The sequence below is a fragment of the Carassius gibelio genome, chromosome A6 (assembly GCF_023724105.1).
Source record: "Carassius gibelio isolate Cgi1373 ecotype wild population from Czech Republic chromosome A6, carGib1.2-hapl.c, whole genome shotgun sequence".
Taxonomy (NCBI): domain Eukaryota; kingdom Metazoa; phylum Chordata; class Actinopteri; order Cypriniformes; family Cyprinidae; genus Carassius; species Carassius gibelio.
Genome location: NC_068376.1, coordinates 7,507,089 through 7,525,608, shown reverse-complemented (window position 1 = coordinate 7,525,608; position 18,520 = coordinate 7,507,089). Strand labels below are relative to the sequence as shown.

The window sequence follows — 18,520 nt, the reverse complement described above, 5'->3', positions numbered from 1 at the left end:
CATTGACCTTTATAGTCATCAAGGGACTCTTTACTGTGTATAAACAGTTCTGCTGAATGCACAGTGTTAATCACAAAAGGTTCAAAAGGAATATTAAAGATTTTAGTCATAAATAGTAATACTGTAGTTGATTCATGCTTCTGCATTAATACATGTATATATATATATATATATATATATATATATATATATGTATGTATGTATGTATGTATGTATGTATATATATATATATATATATATATATATATATATATATATATATATATATATATATATATATATATGTATGTATGTATGTATGTATGTGTGTATATATATATATTCTAAAAACCGTTTCAAAAGTGTTTCATTGCATTCTTAGGTGATGATGTGATTGAAAGATTGGTGACATTATAACATGATATATTCTGACATTAATTAATATAAATCAAGTCGGAATTGAACTGAATCAGGAGTTTCTGAATAAGAACTGTGTAAGGAATTCTGTGGCTTCTTTCTAAAAAAAAAAAATTATACTTTAAATATTTAAAATGTTTTGTATGTAAGCTTCATATGTAAATGTATGTAATTTTTTATATATATATATATTGTAACGACAAAAAGGTCACATGATTTTTTTAAGTCATTGTAGAAATCTCTTAGTTGATTTAAACTGGTTTAAATCTCCCTAACTGAACAAAACCCCCTGAATAAGACTCTCAAATCAGACCTGGCTGACCAGTAGAAACCAGCTTTGTGGAACACTATAAGGATGACCTTTATTTAGGGGGAAAAGCAGAGTTTTTGCAAAACATTTTGCAAAAGGTCAAGTATAAACTAATGTTCTTAAGATAAATAAGCGTGACAGGGTAATAACTTTGGCAGCAGGTTGTATTTTAACATTTAATGTGCATTAAGTGATCTCATCTGTGCTCCTGCAGTTAACCAGTTGATTTCTATGCTTACCCTTTATGATTATTTGTGTTTAAATTGACAGCTAATTGGTGGGAGCATTACAAAATGACCTTTAGACCTGAGCTCTGGACAGAGATGTCCTGCGGTGCAGTAACCTTTTCATAATTCAGCAAGGTACAGGGAGATGCAAAGGGTAAAGCTAAAAAAGGGTAAAGCTGTCTCCTTTGCAACGTTTGTTATTTTTGAGATCAAAGACCAATGAGCTACATGAACCTGTTAATTGCACTGTTGTGGTTTCACTCACTTTCTTTAGTATTTAAAAATAATGCAATGGCCTAGTAGATTGCTGTTATTAATCTGGAGGTTACATGACTAATCAGTTTTCTCCAAAGCACTGAACTGTAGTTTTTTATTTCTTTTTTTGCTGTACAGTGTTGTGATTCCATATGAATGTATGTAAGGTTATCATTAAATTATTGAGATTCTCATAATCTGCTTGATATATAAATAACATTGCATTAGCCTTCATTTAATTTAGTGGTGTTTGCTAAGACAAACATTACAATTACTCTTACTGAACAGACTCCTAAAGCCCCTTGCAGCTTGTTGAGGAGGGTTTTTCAGTAATATCTTTTGGTTTATGTTGGCACATCATTTTGAGGATCTAAGAACCTTTTTTTTTGTTTCCTTTTTTAAAAGCTGGAATTTAATGATTTTCATGAGCTTTGGATCTATTAATGGTTCTTACCTGTTACGTGGAGCTACTACTAAGCAGCAATATACAGCATGACCAGTGTAGTCTGGTCACCAAACAAATGATTCGTTTGATCTGTTATTTTTGAGTGAGAACTTTTTAGTAAATCAAAAAACATACGGAGTGACCAGTGTTGTCCGATTCCTTGTAGAAAGGAATGAACAAATCAACAAAGAAATGAATTAATTAATAAAGTGTTACAACATTTATATTTATATATATATATATATATATATATATATATATATAGTTATTTTGTTGCATTTAGAGTGTCTCTAAAAGTCTTATGAGAAGCCTTTGTAAACATACCTCTTAAAAGATTTGCATATTGCATATATTTATGTTTGTCTTGTTCAAATATGATAATCTCATCATTTGGCAGTAGCCTACTGAGGGCATGAAGTATAATAATTGTCAACTGTGCTAGTAAGTTTTGCACTGGCAAGCATTGTCATTTTCTTGAGGAACTGTTCAAATCTAGTTTTGTTTTAAAATAATTTTGCCACCCAAACTATAAGCAGTTGAGTTTTTCTAGTGTCCTCATGACATTACTGCAGCAGGGAATATCTGAGTGCTCGTCCTCTCTGTGTCGAGCATTAATTGGTGTGCAGTACCTTTGAGCTGATCAGAGTTCAGCTGATTAAAGTGTGAGTCTGTGTGTGAGTGTGTGTGTGTGTGTGTGTACACAACTGCATGGTGATGAATGCTGAAGAGCCTGTGTTATAATGGTGTCAAATAAACAGAGAGCTGTCTCCTCTTCGGCGCAGGATTGGACGGCTTGTCAGCTTCATTATATTATTGTTTTTTGTCAGCATCACAGTTCTTATAAAACTCTAAGGACCATCTCTCTTACTCGCCGTCTCTCTTGGTCTTGGTCTCCTTCTCCTTCCCTTAATCTTTCAATCTGTCTTCCTCTCTTTCTCTCCCACTGTTTTTTAAGTTTCTCTACATTTTTCTAAAGCTTGGCCCTTCTGAGTCAGGTATACCTCACAGCAGCATGCACTGACCATAGAGGTCTCCTTTTGCCAACTCATCAATCCACATTTTCATAAAAGGAATTTAAATGATAGTAAGAAATAATCACAACAATAAAAGCTGAGAACAAACACTTTTAAATTATTTAAAAAAATAAAACAAATTAAAACTGGTAAAGGGGTCATATGATGCTGCTAAAAATAACATTATATGGTGTAATGAAATGTGTTTATGTGGTAAGAAAAACGCTTTCCACATACTGTACATTGTATTGTTTATCCTCTATGCCCCGCCTTCTGAAACACGTCGATTTTTACAAGGCTCAACGGTCTGTAAACCGAGGTGTGCTGATTGGCCAGCTGTCCAGTGCGTTGTGATTGGCTGAATAATCAAGTGTGTGACGGAAATCTTATTCCCCTTAACATATTGTGATCCCCTGTTCGGCCGGATCGATGAGACATAAACATTAAACCCCATTATAAACATGATATAAATATGATTTCTAGTCGTGTCCTCTTTTGGAAGGCCAAACAAAGTAGTTTCACTTTCTCAATGAAACAGCGTCACACACCACGGCCTTGAGTGAGCGGAGGCCAGCTTGAGAATGGTGCGCACGGCAGATTCTACGAAGGAATGTCCGTAACCACATGTGACGACCCCGGGCTGGACCCCGATCCGGCGATCCACAGTGCAAAGTTGGCGTATTTCCTCAGCAACCAGCACAGATCGGCCCCTGACATGACAAAGCTGATATAGCCTCTTTCTGAAGCCCAAAGTAGTTCACAATGAAACACACAGCGTCTATTCGGCATGGCGGCGGAGGCAACAACAATACAACAATGTGAATAAAAGGCACGCCTTCTTTCTTTGCCTGAACATCTGGGCAGCGTTATGCAAATCTTCCCACATACTGTAGTAACATAGTGATGTGGGGGCGTGTTAGAACAAGCCGTTCTAGGGGGGTGTGCACGAGTCTTAACTTTTTTATAAAGCATATCTCTTTGGATTTGAGACTTAAGTCTTTGAAACTACAGATCTTCTTTATGCACCAAGAGCTTGTAGCACTACAAAAAGAAATACATTTTTTTTTATCACATCATATAAACACTTTAAGAATAAATAAATAATGAGGATACATAACGCATAGGCATAGCACAGTGCTCCTTCAATAAATGCACAACTAAACAGATGTGTTTTAAGTCTAGACTTAAATGTGGCTACTGTTTTAAAATACCTGATCTCTTCTGGAAGGTGATTCTACCGTGGGTAGCATAAAAGCCAAAAGCAGACACACCTTTGTTTTGAGTGAACCCTTGGTATTTCTAATTTTCTTTATCCTAATGATCTGAGTAGTGTGTTACATTTATATTCAGTGAGCATATCTGCAATGCATTGAGGTCCTGGAAGCCAGTGTAAGGACCTGAGGACTGGTGTGATATGCTCAGATTTTCTGTTTCTAGTCAGAATCCTGGCAGCTGCGTTCTGGATGAGCTGCAGCTGTCTAATGGTCTTCTTGTGAAGGCCGGTGAGGAGCCCATTACAATAGTCCACCCTGCTGGCGATAATGGCATGAACAAGTCAACAAGTCTTAACTGGAAACAAAAAAAATAATTTTTAAAATTAAAGTTTTTTAGATGATAGTATGCTGATTTAGATACTGCTTTGACATGACTACTGAAACCAGTGTTAATTTCGTTGACTAAATATTTTCGTCATTATTTTCGTCACGAATATATTTTTGCCGACGAAAACGAAACGAAAACTAAAATAGAAGGCACTGATGGAGACTAAAACTATGACTAAATTGATTGACATTATCGTCAACGAATAAAGGACGAGACGAAAATAGACTGTGACGAAAATCAAATCAGCAGACGGGAGAGATGCGAGGAATGAGCAAAAGAACCGGCAAAACAGAACAGACTGCATGAGAGAAGAGAACCAATCAGAGCCTGACTTATTGAGACGTGAAGCGAAGGTTTTCAGTTTTTATGAGCTCCGGGAAGTCGGCATTCGAAGAGGTGATAGGGACTTTAAGCAACAGCCTCTGGTGGAACGGCAACGCCATTCTGGCGTTGTATTGCGCCTGCGCGAATTTAACTGCTACTTTGTGACGTTCTAATTTAACGGTCTACTACGGGAGAACAGCTGATTTGCCGGAGTCGCTACAACGTGAGAGGTTAGGTAAATAAATGTTATGTTTTTAGACTTATTTACATCATACAATATTAAAAACTCCTCTTCTGACAAAAGATTGTCATTTAACGCCAAAAGCAATCCTTCTCTTGCTTTTTTAAATTATATATTTTTTTGGATCTCAATAAATGAATTAATGCTGCGTTGCGCTGTTCTGTTTTACCGTTGCTTAGTGACTTTTACGTTCTTGGCTACAGCGGTGTGACGGCAAACTTCCGGTCGCTGTAGCCGTTCCATTCGCAGCTGTTGCTTAAAGTCCCTACTGTCTAAAAGAGCGACAAAATGTCCACAGCTCACTTCACGTTTGACGACGAACAAGACAAAACAAAGTGTAAAGCACGCAGAGCGCTCATTCGTGGCAAGAACACAACCAATTTGAAAAGACATTTACAGACGAGCCACCCGGACATTTTCTCAAATGTAATTTCACAACGATGTTCTTTTGTTTATTGAGCTAAGCAAAATTGGAATAGTGCAGTGCGTAGATGTTGTAGCATTAAATATTACGAACTGAAAAGTACTGTAAAATAGCCCCTTCTTCAAATTAGATGCGAGCACAATACTAATACGTAATATCATGATAAATACATTTGATTAATACTAATGTTTAGTATATTTTATAATGTTCTACTTGTTGACAATATCACAAATATTTCTATATTAGTCATGTGAAACATGAATGTTCACATCCTATCATCATACATACAAATCTAGCAATATTGTAGTATTTAAAACATACAATATTGCTAGACAAATTAATACCTTATAAAATCTTGTTACTTTTTTTTATCCACCCAACTTATTAAATAATTACTTTAAATGTATGCACTTATTGTTCAGCTCAGCTGTAAGCTTTAAGGTCCTGGACCTAACTTTTATTTTTCTTTTATTGATGGTCAATTGGCAGCTAGTTATTGTTTACATTATCATGACAGTGTTTGTTGCTGCATAAAAGCTTTTGAATCGAAATAAAGACACAGTTGTGTTGAAATAAAGTTGAATTTGTGTTTTATATATTTTGTTTAAGTTTGTTTCCTATACCAGCTGTAAAAAATTGTCTAGTAAATCTGTTATTGATTTTAGTCTTATTTTAGTCGACTAAAATACCAAGCAATTTTAGTCGACTAAAATACCAAGCAATTTTAGTCGACTAAAATAAGACTAAAATTAAAACAAATCAGATGACTAAAACTTGACTAAAACTAAAAAGAATTATAGTCAAAAGACTAAGACTAAAACTAAATTAAAATTTCGTGTCAAAATTAACACTGACTGAAACTAAGGTCTGTCTCCAGAATCAATCCAAGATTCTTTGTTGCTTTGGCAGAGGGAGTCAGTGGGGCTGTAGTCATTAGGCAATAAGGTTAGGTGAATCTGGGTTTCATCTGCATAGCTGTGAAAGGGAATTCGGTTTCTTCTCATTATTTAACTTAGCGGGAACATGTGCAGGTTGAACAAGTGAAGCACTCAGCATGTCATGGATGTCATGGATGTCCACTTAGACTTATGCTCTCCAAGACTCACATAATAACCCCTCCCCTCTAAGCATGACCAGAACCATTTGAGGACCATCCCAGAAAGCTCAACCCAGTTTTCCAGTCTCTCTAGAAGTATGTTATGATCGACAGTGTCAAATGCACTGAGATCTAGTACCAACACCGATATTTTGCCAGAATCAGTATTTAAGCAAATCTAATTTATTAGCGCTGTCTCTGTGCTGTGATGTGGCCATATACCATTGTAAAACCAGATTGATTCTCAACAGCAGCAAAAACAGTGTGTGTTGTTGAAGTTGCTTTTTATAAGATTTGAGAAGAATTACTACAGAAATAAGTGAGTGTATTACCACTCTAACCAAAAATTATCTGACATTTTGATGGCATTGACCCTCAAATATCATGATTCCCTTTAGTTAAATTTATTTTAGATATGTACAGTATATAAATCCATTGAAATTATGAAGGGGGAAAAAACATCTTTAAAACATTATCTGGAAAATATTTACTACCTCTTTAAAAAAAATTGTATCCATCGGTAGAATACAATAATTTGTGATTTATCATAGGGGAGTAATTGAATGGAATTCAATTCAAGTTTATTTGTATAGTGCTTTTAATGATACCACTTATTGCAAAGAAACTTTACAGAAAATTTAGTTTCTACAATATTTAGTAGTAGCATATCAGTGGTGACTGTCGGTTTATGTGCATATGGCAGAAATGTATGAAAAAAAAAATTAAAGGGTCAAATGATGCTGCTAAAAAGAACATTATTTGGTGTAATGCAATGTGTTTATGCAATTTGAGGTTCAAAAAACATTATTGTTTCTCTCTATGCCCTGCCTTCTGAAACGCGTCGATTTGTATGAGGCTCATTGTTCTGAAAAGTGAGGTGTGCTCTGGTTGGCCAGCTATCCAGTGCATTGTGATTGGCATAATGCATCAAGCGTGTGACAGAAACTCAGAAGTGATGACCAGGAGACGTTGGGATATCTTTCATACAGATGTTACTCTTTATTGAGGACTCACTGCGCATCGCTTCAGTCATCCAAGTCTAACTAGTCACTGATACATTGTAGTTTATATACACTTCAAGAGGTGGAGACAATTTACACAAAGCATGCAAATGGAATCAGGAAAATGCCAGACACTGGCATTTTCCCAGCCTCGATCTCATCAGCATAACAGTGTCATTCAAATGTATAGGTGCTAATTCAATCCGTCTTAAAAAGCCAAATGGCAGGGAAGAGCACAAAGACAAAAGGTTATTATCTCAGCCACCTGGGCTTCCTGATTTGATCTTTTTTATTACTTCAAAATGTAAAAACACAAGTAATTTGTGGATTAGTGCATACTGGAGACACAAACAGTTTCAAATGATTCAGTTCGATTTGGTGAACTGGTTCAACCGGTTCACTAAGAAGATCCAGTTAAATAGAAAGATTTGTTCGCGATCCGGACATCAGACTAGACAAAACCAATAAAACCCATTACAAACAAGGCATTTATTGCATCCAGTTGAGACATAATTAGTGATTATAATGACTTATACTGTCTTTTTACACATTGCATTGTGTATTGCGCTGTGTACACAAAACCATGTCTGCATTTGTGATCTGAGACATAACAAAAAAGCCTACTCTACACTGCTCAAAACTCGTGTTTAAATCATCATTGGCAAATTATTTAACAGACTGCAAGTTTTAACTTTAATTTATCACTATATAATAATTAGGAGAATGTAACAATTTACTACACAATTTTTTGTAACCTTTTCTGTGGACCCCCTAGTGTGCCCTTGCAGCCGCCGGGGGTCCCTGAACTCTCTGAACAGTTTAAAAACTCTAATTAAACAAGAAGCGTATGGACCTCTACATTAAACACACCAACCACAATAACAGTGACAACCACAAGAACACATTTAATTAAAAGATGAGGTCTGATTAATCACCACATGAAAAGTAATTGAAAGTGACAACAAATGCAACAACAGCAGCATACATAAAATCAAGAGTAATCAGCTTAATTTATTCATTCCGTGCATTGCTGTGATCTCAAGTACTGCATCACAGTGTATTATCCTCACATTACACACCTTTCAGCCTAGAAAGAAGAACATAGAAAAGCTTTCTTTGTGTTTGAATCTTTGGTGTGCTTACTGTTTAATGTTTAAAGCATTTAAATTGGGGGAGGAAAAGATCTATGTTGATGTTGAGATTTTTTAAGGGGTCTCTGGTGCAAATATGCAATGTCGGTTTTGCAGAACCAATAATCAACTTTGAAGGTTCCAGTGATTGTAATTCCTGTGTAACTAGAGTTCATTTATGGTGCCTCCATGGTGTATTAAAAAGTTTGGGATAACCACAAAAAACAAATGTATAAATGAAACGTTAAATGACTAAGGCCATCTTTGGACAGCAATGCAGCACAGAAATGATACACTGACACTGACTTTGTAATCACATGGAGCAGCATAAACTTAAATGCATGTAAACGATAAATGATCAACTGATAAATAATGTACGTAAGTACTATTAAATACTATTTTTATAATACAAAGCCGGCATTAAATTGTGACCGGTTCAGGCATATTTTAAGTAAGATATCCTTTTAATTTAGAAATATTTTAAACGTAGATTTATTCATTGTTTGATTGATGTCTTCTGCCATTATACCTAAATTCTTTTTCTCTCTTTTTTGATCCAGATAAACCCAGCATGCACACACCTGAAGCCTTGGTGAGAAGTCATGTTGTGTATAATGCAAAGGTAGAGTTTGAGACATATTTATTATTTGTGTCTACACAGTGGGGGGACATACAGTATACACACACTTAGGCACCCTGTGGGCCATCCTAAACAGCAAATGCACACTGTGTACCACTGTGTACACTATGTTTTTGTGTACTTTGGGATATGAGATGTGTGTGCGTTAAGTGTGTGAAAGATGCTGCTCTGAAGCTGTTGCTATGATGGATGTAGTGATGATTACAGTTGTACTAAATACAATGTGTGTGTGTGTGTGTGAGTGTGGGGTGTTATAAGAGCACCCAGAACTCCTCTTCTCTGACTTTCATCAGTTTTTATTTCCAGTAACCAGAACAAAATGATGCACACCTATGCTAATCCGCCCTGTCACCAGTACATACGAAATACATTATATTGATATATAACTAATGTTTTAAGGTTTGTGTCTACTGTGTGTTCATGTAGTTCTTGGGAATCACAGAAGTGGAGCAGCCCAAAGGGACAGACATGGTCCGTGTGGCCGTCAGGAAGCTGAAGGTTGTGTGTGCACAGCACTCCACTATTCTGAACATTTATGGGATATAAAACGTACTCACGGTTCTTCTCGCCTGTTTATGGGGCAGTAACGGCTGTGATAATTAAATGCAAATATACAGACATTTTAAAAGGCCAAGTTCACTTCCAAAGTTCATATAACAGGCTCAAGCTGCATTTCAAGTTTATGTGAGTGCCAGGTAACACAAAACAAAAGCTGGTAGGTAAAACAATAATTTATATAATTATTAATCGGATAAAAAATAATGAAATGATTAATAATTGAATAGTGATTATAATTATAATAAATAAATCTAATTATAATAAATTAATATGTTCTATATTGATATATTTTACATCATCATTTGTCTTCAATCATCATTAATAATGTTGCTGATATTCATATTCTAAATACTACACTAGCCTTTTAAGATTTGCTGTACTTTAAAAAAATCCCATAGACCTACACTAAATGAAGGACCTGAGAAATATACAGAGCCAAGAATATCATAGAGAGGTTTAAGTGGGTCTTTTCAGCTGATGAACCACCTAGCAATGCCTTAGCTAATTCATAGAAAAACCCTCGCAACCCTAAAACTTGCAAACTCCCTCACATTTCCTTTAGAAAACATAAATATCTTTTGGAAACATCTGTGTTTTTATTTAATAACTGAACCAAACAGTCAATACACAGGACTCTGCTTATGACTAAAACTGTTTATGAGTCTGAAATAAAGCTGTGACTCATTCACGGTGGGATTTTTAGGGGACAGATTAAGGGCACAATAAAAATGTCCTTTTCCTGGGCGACGTTTCTTTCGCCCAATTTATGTCCAGCTTTGGACTTTCTGCAGGTCAGTGCATTGCTCTAGAGACGTGTTTGAGCAGCTCATTTCAGCTGAAGCTCTACTGCTCTCCAGCAGCCTTTAAAAAATGGTGAACACCTCCAGCTCTGACTGCTTTTGCATTGATAGCAATGTATTTGCACATCATGTGTTGAATCACTTTTGCTTCCTTAGTTTCAAAGGCACATCAAGAAGTCAGAGGGGCAAAAAACTCCTAAAGTGGAGCTTCAGATCTCTATATATGGTGTGAAGATAATGGATCTGAAAACCAAGGTAGGTTTTCTTAAATATGAAAATCTAATAAACCATACTAACTAATAGACAATCTAATAAGACCATATTGTTGATGTGATTCCATGCATGGCAAACTCTATTTTAGACTTGAACAGTCACAGTAATTTATGCATTCCAATGAACTACCCCACTACCATCCCTTACACCTGCTCTGACAGAACAATGAAATGCAATTTAGCAGAAAATTACATGTGCTATCTTATCTTTCAAACATTTCAAACTGTTTAATTCCATGCCAATTAAGTGCCGTTAGCACAACTGGCAGAATTATTTCTTTTCAGTGCTAAAATAAAGTAACTTGTTGTTAGAAAAATCACGAATGCCCATTTTCCATTTCAAAAGCAAAGGTGGCAGGTTGTTTAATAGCAGAATCTTCTCGGATGAGAAATAGTATCTGTTGTCATGTGTAACATGAGATATTGTTGTAGATAGAGTCACAGTATCTGGTCATGGGAAATCAGTAATAACCAAGGATAATAATCACGATCGCTTCTGGGCATTTAATGCTCAGCGGGGAAAGACTAACAGTTTGTGAATTTGCAATGTTTTTGAAGTTTTATTGCAGTATCCCTCATTAGACTTAACATCATTAGACTGAAACAAACACTTTTCCCTCAATATACAGTATCAATCATCATGTACAACTCAGTAATGAATTTAGAATTCATTGGTCACTAAATAACAAACTTTATTGTCATGAAATATAATTTATAGATGAGGGATCACACTTGCATCCAAGTGGAAATAAAAAATAAATAAAAATATTCATCCTTAGGTCATTCAAAATGTGGGTGAGTTTGTTTCTTCATTGGAACAGATTTGGAGTAATTTAGCATAAGATGACTTGCTTACTAATGAATCCTCTTCAGTGAATGGGTACCGTCAGAATGAGAGTCCAAACAGCTGATAAAAACAATGCAATAATCCACAAGTGATCCACACAACTCAAAAATCGTATGAAGTGAATTATTGGGATGTTTTTATCAGCTGTTTGGACTCTAATTCTGATGGCACCCATTCACTGTGGAAGATCCATTGGTGAGCAAATCACGTGATAGTTAATTTCTCCAATATGTTATGATGAAAAAACAAACTCATCTACATCTTGGATATCATGTGGGTGAGTATATTTTCAGCAAATTTCAATTTTGGGGTAAACCTTTCCTTTAAAACCTTTCCTTTTTTAGATTTTAATAAATGAATTGGTCAGCGAGAATTATTGTGTCCTCAAGTTTCTATGTAATTATTTCATAACAACTCTCGCTCCTCAAACCATCCTACCAATTTTTTAAACAATATAAATAATGCCTTGTATGCATGTAAAGGCTCGTGTCAAAAATTGTATACATTTTTTCCTGTTAATTTTGGAGAATCTTCCGAAAAAAGTTAATAAACATAATTGTTGAAACAAATGAGAACACAGTTAATTCTCCCGAGCCACAAAGAGCCTTAAAAATATAAACCTCTGAGCAATACAATTTTCCTCCGGGCTGTTTTCGATTTGTTGCTTTTTGCTTCAAAATAGGTCAGTCATACCAGTGAGCTTTTCATCTTAGTTCAGCTCTCCTTCCTGTTCCAGGAGATGCAGCATAACTGCCAACTTCACAGAATGTCCTTCTGTGCAGACGACAAAACAGATAAAAGGATCTTCACCTTTATCTGCACAGAACCCGAGACGAAGAAACACCTGTGTTACGTCTTTGACAGTGAAAAATGTGTAAGTAAATAAGCTTGTAATATCTAACAAAAGTTACACAGACAGAAACCTGGTTTGCTTAATGATTGCAATGTGTGCAAATCTCACCCAGGCGGAGGAGATCACTCTTGCTATTGGACAAGCCTTTGATCTCGCCTACAAGAAGTTCCTAGAGTCTGGTGGAAAAGATGTAGAGACGAGAAAACAGATTGGAAACCTTCAGAAACGAGTAAGATTATGTTCTTGGGATATTGCTCAGACGTTTCGAGATGTAGATATATACATTCCCAGAATACATTCTCACTTAAACACACTCATACCTGAAGGATGCTGTCTCTGGTAACCAAGTACAATTCATTAGAGGCAATGTTTTTTATGATTTTGTCTTTTTTATGTAATTCTGATTTATGATTAAAAACAAAAATGCTCCTCGGGTGCCGCAACATAAATGACTGCCCACTGCTCCGGGTGTGTGTTGACAGTGTGTGTGTGTGTGTGTGTTCACTTTGGATGGGTTATATGCAAAGTTATTTAAAAAGTGGCAAAGTAAATGATGAAAGCATAGTTTTCCAAGACTGTTTTAATATCATCTTCAGGTTAAAAGCTGTTCGTTTTTATAAAAATTGACGCCTGAGACATAAAAATGCCTGAAGTTATAGAAACACGCATCAGTTTGAGAGTTGATTCTTGATACATGTCAACAAACAACAATTTGGAGGAAAGCTTGCGGCTGCTTTTGAATTATTTGTATTAAACGGAGAAAAAAATAGTAGAAAATATGCATGTGACAGTGCTTGGGGAGATGTGGGGAGCAAACTTTTTTGTAGACTGGTGCACACAAGGGTTTAGAAATGTGGAAGAAACTTATTATTTGAGTTGTTGTCAATAAATAATTTTCATCAAACAAGATTCAATAGTGCATACTCCAAACGTTGATAATGTCAGTCTGTGAATCCACAAGGCATTAGTGAATGCTGAAAATATAAAAAGCGGAGCTTACATGTGCAACAGGCCCATATCAACAATTATAACTTTTTTTTAAGGATAAATATTCTACAAACTTTGCTTTGCCTAGCTTTTAATCTTTTTGACAGCTGTGCAGAAGAATCAGATATTTAGTTCTCCCCCCCATTCTGATTCCAGTGTAAATACATTTATTGTATGCAGCATTACAATGTCTACATAAACGCTCCTTTTCATAATTTATACTGTGTGGCACCGAAAATGCAGCTTCCTTTGAAATGTAAATAGGAGTATAGAATTTCACTGGCTCATAATCCTGTGAGCAGGCTGCAGGGGCGTCCTGTATCCCAAAGACTTATGCAAAATGGTTCCATGTGATTGACAAATGAAAATGTGAATCTTTTTGTGCAATGTGCTTATGTTAATGGAAGATTCAGGATCTGGAGATGGAGAACTCAAAACTGAAGAAGAAGCTTAAGGAACTGGAGGATCAGCTGCTGGATTCTCGCTGTTCTCCAGTACGTTCAGTAGGAAATGAGACTTGCTTATCATTCCAGTCAAATGCTGCTGTTTCCTGCCAAATTCAATGATTCTGCTCTCTTTCAGTTCATCAAAATGTGTTTGTTTTTCTCTTTTATCTACCCTGCCATTTGTTGTCCCCCATTTTCTCCATTCCAGTCTATCTTTGTCCCTCTCTCCCCAACCCCCAGTGTCCTTTTTCAGCACCAGCATGTTAATGTTTCTAATGAGCCGTGCATTTTGCAGAAGCCGCCTGCCTTGTCCTGGTGTGGTGATGATGTCACATCACTGTCCAGCCTAGAGATCTCCTCTGTCACTCTAACGCCTGCCAGCTCACCCGATTCCAGCCAATCAGCAAGCTTGCTCACCCCGCCACCTGCTAAGCCCACCCACTCAAAGCTCACAAGTGGTTGCATCATGCCACGACCTCGTGTAAATGTCCCGTACATAAAAAAACAGCACAGAGCACTTTGCATGTGATTAAATTACAGTGTTTCATACGTAAAGGGATAGTTCACTCAAAATAATGGAAATTCTGTTGTCATTAACTCTGACCCTGATGTGTTTGCAAACATGTATGAGTTTGCATAAAGGTGAAGGGTAGCTAGAGAAGTCTCCACACTTTTTGAGAACCACTGCTTCGACCTTGTTCTTACTAAAGGAAAAAATAAATGGAAAAAGCATTGATAAAATGAATACATTTAAATGAATTTACATTTCAGTGCTTATCATACAGTTGGACTGGTTTTGATGCATTTAACACTCATATTACTCTGATATCCATGTTATTAGGCTGGAAGCATACAAGCTAGAGCGCCCTCTACTGACATATTTGATATGGTTCCATTCACCCCCGAATCTCCAATAACAAGACGGCTGAACTGTAACAGCATCTCATCTCCGTACCTGCCTCCAAAAAAAGACAGAGGTGGGGGCTCATTATTTTTGCTGTCTCACTTAGATGAATGTGTTTTTAGATGAATGTGTTTTATTTTCAAGCACCTCAAGGCTAAATCCATAATAGCTAATGTAATATGCTTCTCCATGAAAGGGTCCATTTGAGTTGGAAACAAATGAAGCCAGAGTATAGATGTTGAACGGAGACATTTGTTAGTATATGGGGCTGTGAATTTCACTGATAGATTGTTGTTGTTTTGTATGTATACATTTATTATATATTCATTCATATTTGTATATATAAATATAATTTTCGCAAGTGGTGATCCATGAGCTATTGCACATTAAGTACATTTTTAAAATCTTCTAAATGACACATTATTTACTAGTTTGTCTGATTGTGCTGTAGATATAGACCTGTTTGGAATAGAACCATTTGATCCGTTCATTTGTGGACCTGCTGTCTTCACCCCAGACATCCAGTCCAAACTGGATGAGATGCAGGTGAGCATGTTTTTTTTTTTTATCTTTCATTTAGTGATGCAACAATATTTAAATTCCATTCAATATGATAATTAGTTTCATGTTATGACAGATAATGGAGAAATGGCTGATAATGAAAAAAAAAAATAGATAATTATAATCGATATGGTAATAATATATTATGCATCCCTATTTTTATTCTGTTAAAGCTTTTTCTATTTTTATAGGACCATGCAAGTAATAAACATTATAGGATTAATTTAGTCTTTTGACACAATGTGCAATTTGTATACATTGGTTATAGAAAAGAATCGCAATATATGCTAATGTATGATATTTTTATATGCTAAAAATGTTGGTGTAAATAATTTTGACCCTGATGCTCACATACTTTGAAGTAGGATTATGACAGAATTCTTGATATAGGAAAGAGAAATGTGTCATAAACAAATAAACACCAGAAGCAGCCGACATGACTGGCAGACAATGTTATTAGATCAAAGGATGTAGTATTTGGCTGGCAGCTTTCACCCCACTGTATTAGACTGTTTTCAATTCTGATTACAATAATCCAGAGGATTATGAAAGTTTCAGTTTCTGAGCGAATCGTACCTGTTATGAGATTATTGGACTCTATAAGTGTCATTTATTGTTCTGTGTGCGGAAACCCTGTAATCCTGAATAATTCAATTATCTTCATCTCTTCTTTTACCTTGAATGCCACCCCCAACATCTCAGCGGCAGAGATGGTTTGTTCTTTAGTGACTGATCCTCAGTGTTTCCTATAATGTTTTGATATGATTTATGCTTTGATTTACAAGCATGACTTGTGTCATCTATATTTTGTTTTTTATTGTATGTCTTAATATATTAAGCCAATTAATTTTTTTTATTTTTTTTACATGTTCTGCACCCTTCTTTGTGAGAAAGTATAATGATCAGAGTCAAAGGGCTTAAAGAACTATGTCAGTGAGATCTGCAGTTTCTTTGCGGTGCTGGTTAATGTATGCATGCAGTCTCAGTGTTTTTTCAGACTAAAAACATGTTTTACGCACACATTCATCTGCAAGTAGTTTCAGCCCTAAGCTTATTTATGCATTGTGCATGCAGAAAAAAAATAGAACATTAAAATGCACTATCCAGTTAAAATAAGCACTCATACCCCCGGTTCCACAGAAAAGGCTTAAAGGTGCTGTAGGGAACTTTTGTAAAAAAATATTTTTTACATATTTATTAAACCTGTCATTATGTCCTGACAGTAGAATATGAGACAGATAATCTGTGAAAAAATCAAGCTCCTCTGGCTCCTCCCAGTGCTCCTATTGCCATTTGCAGAAACTCCATCGCTCCCGGTAAAAAATAACCAATCAGAGCTGCGGTCTGTAACTTTGTTTGTGTTCAAAATGTAGAAAAATGTTTATAATAAGCGAGTACACCATGAATCCATTTTCCAAACCGTGTTTTTGGCTTGCCCTGAATCACTAGGGTGCACCTATAATAAGTGTTTATATTCGGACTATTTTAGATTGCTTCGGGGGTACCGCGGCGGAGTAACCCAGTACCTTTGTGATTCTTCATAGACATAAACAGAGAGAACTAGTTCCGGCTACGATGTTCTTCCGCAAGACGCAAGCAGTTCTGTTTATTAACCGCTAGAGCGTCAAAAATTCCCTACGGCAGCTTTAAGCTAGTCCCAGACTAAAATGCATGTTTGAGCTGTCTCAACTAAAAATATCTTGCTCTGACGTATCTTAAAATATGTCAGTGTCATTGTTCTGTGTCAAGATGCACACCTGTAATGTTTTCTTCTAAGGCATTTTTGTAATAGTTGCTCAAATATCTCAATTTAACTAAGGTCTAGTCCTGGCTTAAGATAAACCCTCTTTGTGAAACCGGGCCATAGAGACTCATTCTTATTGGCTGCATGTATTGCGAATGTTACACTGCAGTGATGATGTACAACAGACATTACTTTGGTTTTTTTACATTTTAAAGAAAATCTTAAAAGGTGCTGTATGTAAGTTTTTGACTGTACTAAAGCATAAAAATACCATAATATGTTTGAAGATATTTAAGAAATGTGCTAAATTAACATATTTGTTTATCTGAATAACAATGCTACAGGGAGTTCTTCTCCTTTTATAATGTGTGTTCAAGGCCAGAATGTCAGTATCTGTTTTGGTTTGTGAAGCCCGCCCACTGCCAGTTTAACCAATTGTATTTCATTCATCGTCAAGTTCACCCGTTTCTGTTGGTTTCATCAATCTGGCAACCTGTGTGTGACTACTAGTTCAACCAGTCGTTCAAGGTCAATCCTACATACAGCACCTTTAAATGTAAATAAATGGCTGATCTAATATGCATTTTGATAATGTTAATTCTAATGTGAATAATTTAAGTTATTATACAGTGTTATCTAAAGCTCTATTTAGCTATGTCATTGACCTCAATGTGTGTTTTATATTGAGCTCACTGTTTCATTTTATCTTGTATAGGAGGGGTTCCAAATGGGACTGACTCTAGAGGGGACGGTGTTTTCCCTGGATCAGGTGGATAGCCAATGCTGATTTTGAAAATACATTTTTGTAAATGCTGTGATTCTTGATCACAAATCTTTTAAAGTATATTGCATATTAAATATTTGATTTTGAATTTAGTTTGAAAGAAATGTTGCAGGAGCCTCAAAAAAGTCTGTAGAGGTCATTTCTATTTTTATAAGAAAAAATTAGCATTTAAGATTGTACATACAGTTTATGATTTGTGTTCTGACCAAATTTAGATTAAAATTTTAAATTCAAAGACGCATTCATTCATGGCCAAAAGTTGTTTAGAATCTTTTATACCAAATGATGAAAGAAGGTAAAAAAAAATTGTTGCTCATGTTGTAATGGTGCAATCATAACCTGTAATGGAACTTTTTTATTTCAAGGTTATAGATTTATTAGTCTTGAAATATAAAAAAAAATGATGGGTCTTTGATATGTTCAGCAAGATCATTGCTGAGGTTTATATTTCCTGATGTTCAGATCCTTTTTACTTCCGTTGATGACTGTTTTAATATTTGTTAAATGCGTTTAACTTGCTCTTTGGTGGTGAATAAATGAAAACTGAAAACTATATTAGCCTTTTGTTTTTGTTTTTAGCAAACGCAAACAGTAACTCTGTCTCTAACAATAGAAAAGTGTTCTTGTTTTATTTATTTATTAAAAAAATCAGTGGCGGTC

The 18,520-nt window shown here is 35.6% G+C and overlaps 1 protein-coding gene across 2 annotated transcripts in view; it reads left to right on the top strand.

The window, feature by feature from the left end:
• The window catches only part of LOC128016208 (PTB domain-containing engulfment adapter protein 1-like), a 43,887-nt gene extending 25,474 nt beyond the window's left edge, over window positions 1–18,413 (top strand). The window contains exons 3-12 of one of the 2 annotated variants that reach the window (XM_052600694.1): window positions 9,025–9,086; window positions 9,531–9,602; window positions 10,619–10,717; window positions 12,318–12,455; window positions 12,547–12,663; window positions 13,829–13,915; window positions 14,163–14,348; window positions 14,709–14,844; window positions 15,223–15,317; window positions 17,792–18,413. In XM_052600694.1, coding sequence (XP_052456654.1) covers window positions 9,025–9,086; window positions 9,531–9,602; window positions 10,619–10,717; window positions 12,318–12,455; window positions 12,547–12,663; window positions 13,829–13,915; window positions 14,163–14,348; window positions 14,709–14,844; window positions 15,223–15,317; window positions 17,792–17,863 — 1,064 coding nt within the window. In that variant the 3' untranslated portion in view covers window positions 17,864–18,413. The remainder of the gene's footprint in view (window positions 1–9,024; window positions 9,087–9,530; window positions 9,603–10,618; window positions 10,718–12,317; window positions 12,456–12,546; window positions 12,664–13,828; window positions 13,916–14,162; window positions 14,349–14,708; window positions 14,845–15,222; window positions 15,318–17,791) is intronic. The other variant, XM_052600695.1, reaches the window with a different exon arrangement.
• Window positions 18,414–18,520: the final 107 nt, after the last annotated feature.